We start from the raw sequence: 2,500 nt of genomic DNA on the forward strand, positions 1-2,500 counted from the left end.
CTGCGTGGGCCAGCCGCAGCTCCAGCGCGTCCATGCGGCTCTGCAGCTCCTGCATGCGCTCCAGCACCGTCTCCACGCGGCCCTGCCAGCCTGTCGGGCCGCCGGGTAACGCCCCCCAGCCACACACCTCCCTCGGGCCTGCTTGGCGACCGCTGACAGACGTGCCGCACGCTCCTCCGGGGTCGGCTCTGACGGACACACATGGACACACACGGACACACACACACAAAAACAATACACACAGTTAGAAAAACACACCATCAAATACTGAACACACACAGCGTACAGCTGGTCATAATATAGAGAGGCTGATTGACACCGTTAATTTAACAGTTTGTTTTCTTAACACTGCACAGTTCCTGAGAACTAAACTGAGGAATAAAAACCTGCTAAGTAAAGACCTACATCTTTCCTAGTGTTAGCAGTGTTACTGAAGAGGAGATTTGGAGTGTGTATCTGTTTATCTTCATCAGTGTTACTGAAAAGGAGATTTTGAGTGTGTTTATCTTTATCAGTGTTACTGAAGAGGAGATTTGGAGTGTGTATCTGTATCTTTATCAGTGTTACTGAAGAGGAGATTTGGAGTTTGTACCTGTATCTGTTTATCCTTATTTATTTAGCAGACACTTTTATCCAACTAATGTCATTCGGCTAACAGTGTTGGTATGACTAACGTTTCATCTTAAGTGTGCTCGCTTGGGATTCTCTGCATCCTGTTCAGTTGAGCACCAATGAGAAACAGGAATGGCTTGTCTTTTGTGTGTGTGTGTGTGTGTGTGTGTGTGTGTGTGTGTATTTGTGTCACACTCCTCTCCACCTCCTTTGTATGTGTTGTTGCAATGTCAACTGTGATATGAAGATTCCACACACACACACACACACACTTTCAATTACCCAAGGTTGTCTTGTCTGTGTGTGTTTAATTTCTGCATGCAGTGTGACATACACTCCACACACACACACACACACACACACACACGGAGCAGACGTTAACACCCTGTCTTGTCTGCAAACCTTACAATCAGCATAGATAATAACTCTGTTACTATGACAGCATATTTTACAGCAGAGTTCCTTTGATGTGAAACCACTGTGCAATCGCCATGTCACGACAGAAATTCAGAAAGAGATTCCACAACTCTCCTCTTTGAACCATCACTGGTCTTTAAGGACAGTGTGTGTGTGTGTGTGTGTGTGTTGATGGGTGAGTATTACAAGTGCTTCTCTATAGGCGGTTCATGGATGGGGATTAGCATATGTGTGTGTTTGTATGTGTGTGTAAGTTTCTAGTGGGAACAAATGTGAGTGTTCTGTCTCACCAGTTTTGGGCTAGAGGTGTCTTCAATGGCTACTTTGATCCCTTTATGGGCTGTGTGTGTGTGTGTGTGTGTGTGTGTGTGTGTGTGTGTGTGTGTGTGTGTGTGTGTATAGAGACTCAACTATTTTGGGCTGAGGCATCTTGCGTGGCTCCTCTGGTCCCTCTATGGGCTGTGTGTGTGTGTGTATGTGTGTGTGTGCGCGTGTGTGTTTGTGTATGTGTGAGAGTGTGCGTGTGTATGTGTGAGTGTGTGTGTGTGCACCTGTGTGTTTGTGTGCATGCGTGTGTGTGTGTATGTGTGAGTGTGTGTGTGTGTGCGCGCGTGTGTGTTTGTGTGTGTGTGCGCGCCTGTGTGTTTGTATGTGTGAGTGTGTGTGTGTGTGTGTGTGTGTGTAATCTCACCTGTTTTGGGCTGAGGCGTCTTGCGTGGCTCCTCTGGTCCCTCTATGGGCTGGTCAGCCAGGAAGGCTCTAGCCTGTTCCAACGCACCCACGACCACCGGCTCCTGATCCTGGAGCTCCGCACGCAGACCCTACACACACACACACACACACACACACACACACACAATCTCATTAACAAGGGGTCGATGACTGGCACGCCCTCACATAACCATAAGGCCTAATCACCACGGGCCGATCAAGGGTATAATGATGTTTCTCCCCAATAATGAGAGATAAAAAAAAGTTCAAAGTGATGGCTGTTCAGAACACACTCCATAAAGCATGGTCATGGGGGAATATACAGGAAATATGAATATGGAAAAACCAGACACACTCCTACTGGTCAACACACACACACACACACTCTCAGAGACTGCATTCCATTGGATGGATGAAGTATATTTCAGGAAGGTTACACCACAAACAAGGTCATTCTTCCCTGATAATGTGTTACAGGCGCACAGGGATGATTTTCGCCGCCGGTGCATAGTGATGATGTAAGAGATGACTTGGGAACAGATATCCCAAGGTAGCCCATGTGTGGCGGTGGACCACCTCAGGCAAAAAGCTGCCACTAAAACGCTGGCTAATAGAATTAATGTGCCGATAAAAGGAATGGGGGGGGGGGGGAAGCTATTTTGACTGAGACTCTGAGACACTAGCCAGAAGCAATTCACAATCTGGACACACACACACAGACTGAATTAAAGGTGTCACTCTCTAATTGAGTCTATTATTA

General features: G+C 47.1%; 1 protein-coding gene across 1 annotated transcript in view; it reads right to left on the reverse strand.

Annotated features, from left to right (window-relative positions):
• The window catches only part of utrn (utrophin), a 155,501-nt gene that overhangs the window by 35,642 nt on the left and 117,359 nt on the right, over nucleotides 1–2,500 (reverse strand). The window contains 3 exon segments of the mRNA XM_048249538.1: nucleotides 1–133; nucleotides 136–188; nucleotides 1,721–1,850. The exon segment at nucleotides 1–133 is cut by the window's left edge and continues 77 nt beyond it. Of these exon segments, the coding sequence (XP_048105495.1) occupies nucleotides 1–133; nucleotides 136–188; nucleotides 1,721–1,850 (316 nt within the window).

This window comes from Alosa alosa, chromosome 8 (assembly GCF_017589495.1).
Source record: "Alosa alosa isolate M-15738 ecotype Scorff River chromosome 8, AALO_Geno_1.1, whole genome shotgun sequence".
NCBI classification, from domain to species: domain Eukaryota; kingdom Metazoa; phylum Chordata; class Actinopteri; order Clupeiformes; family Clupeidae; genus Alosa; species Alosa alosa.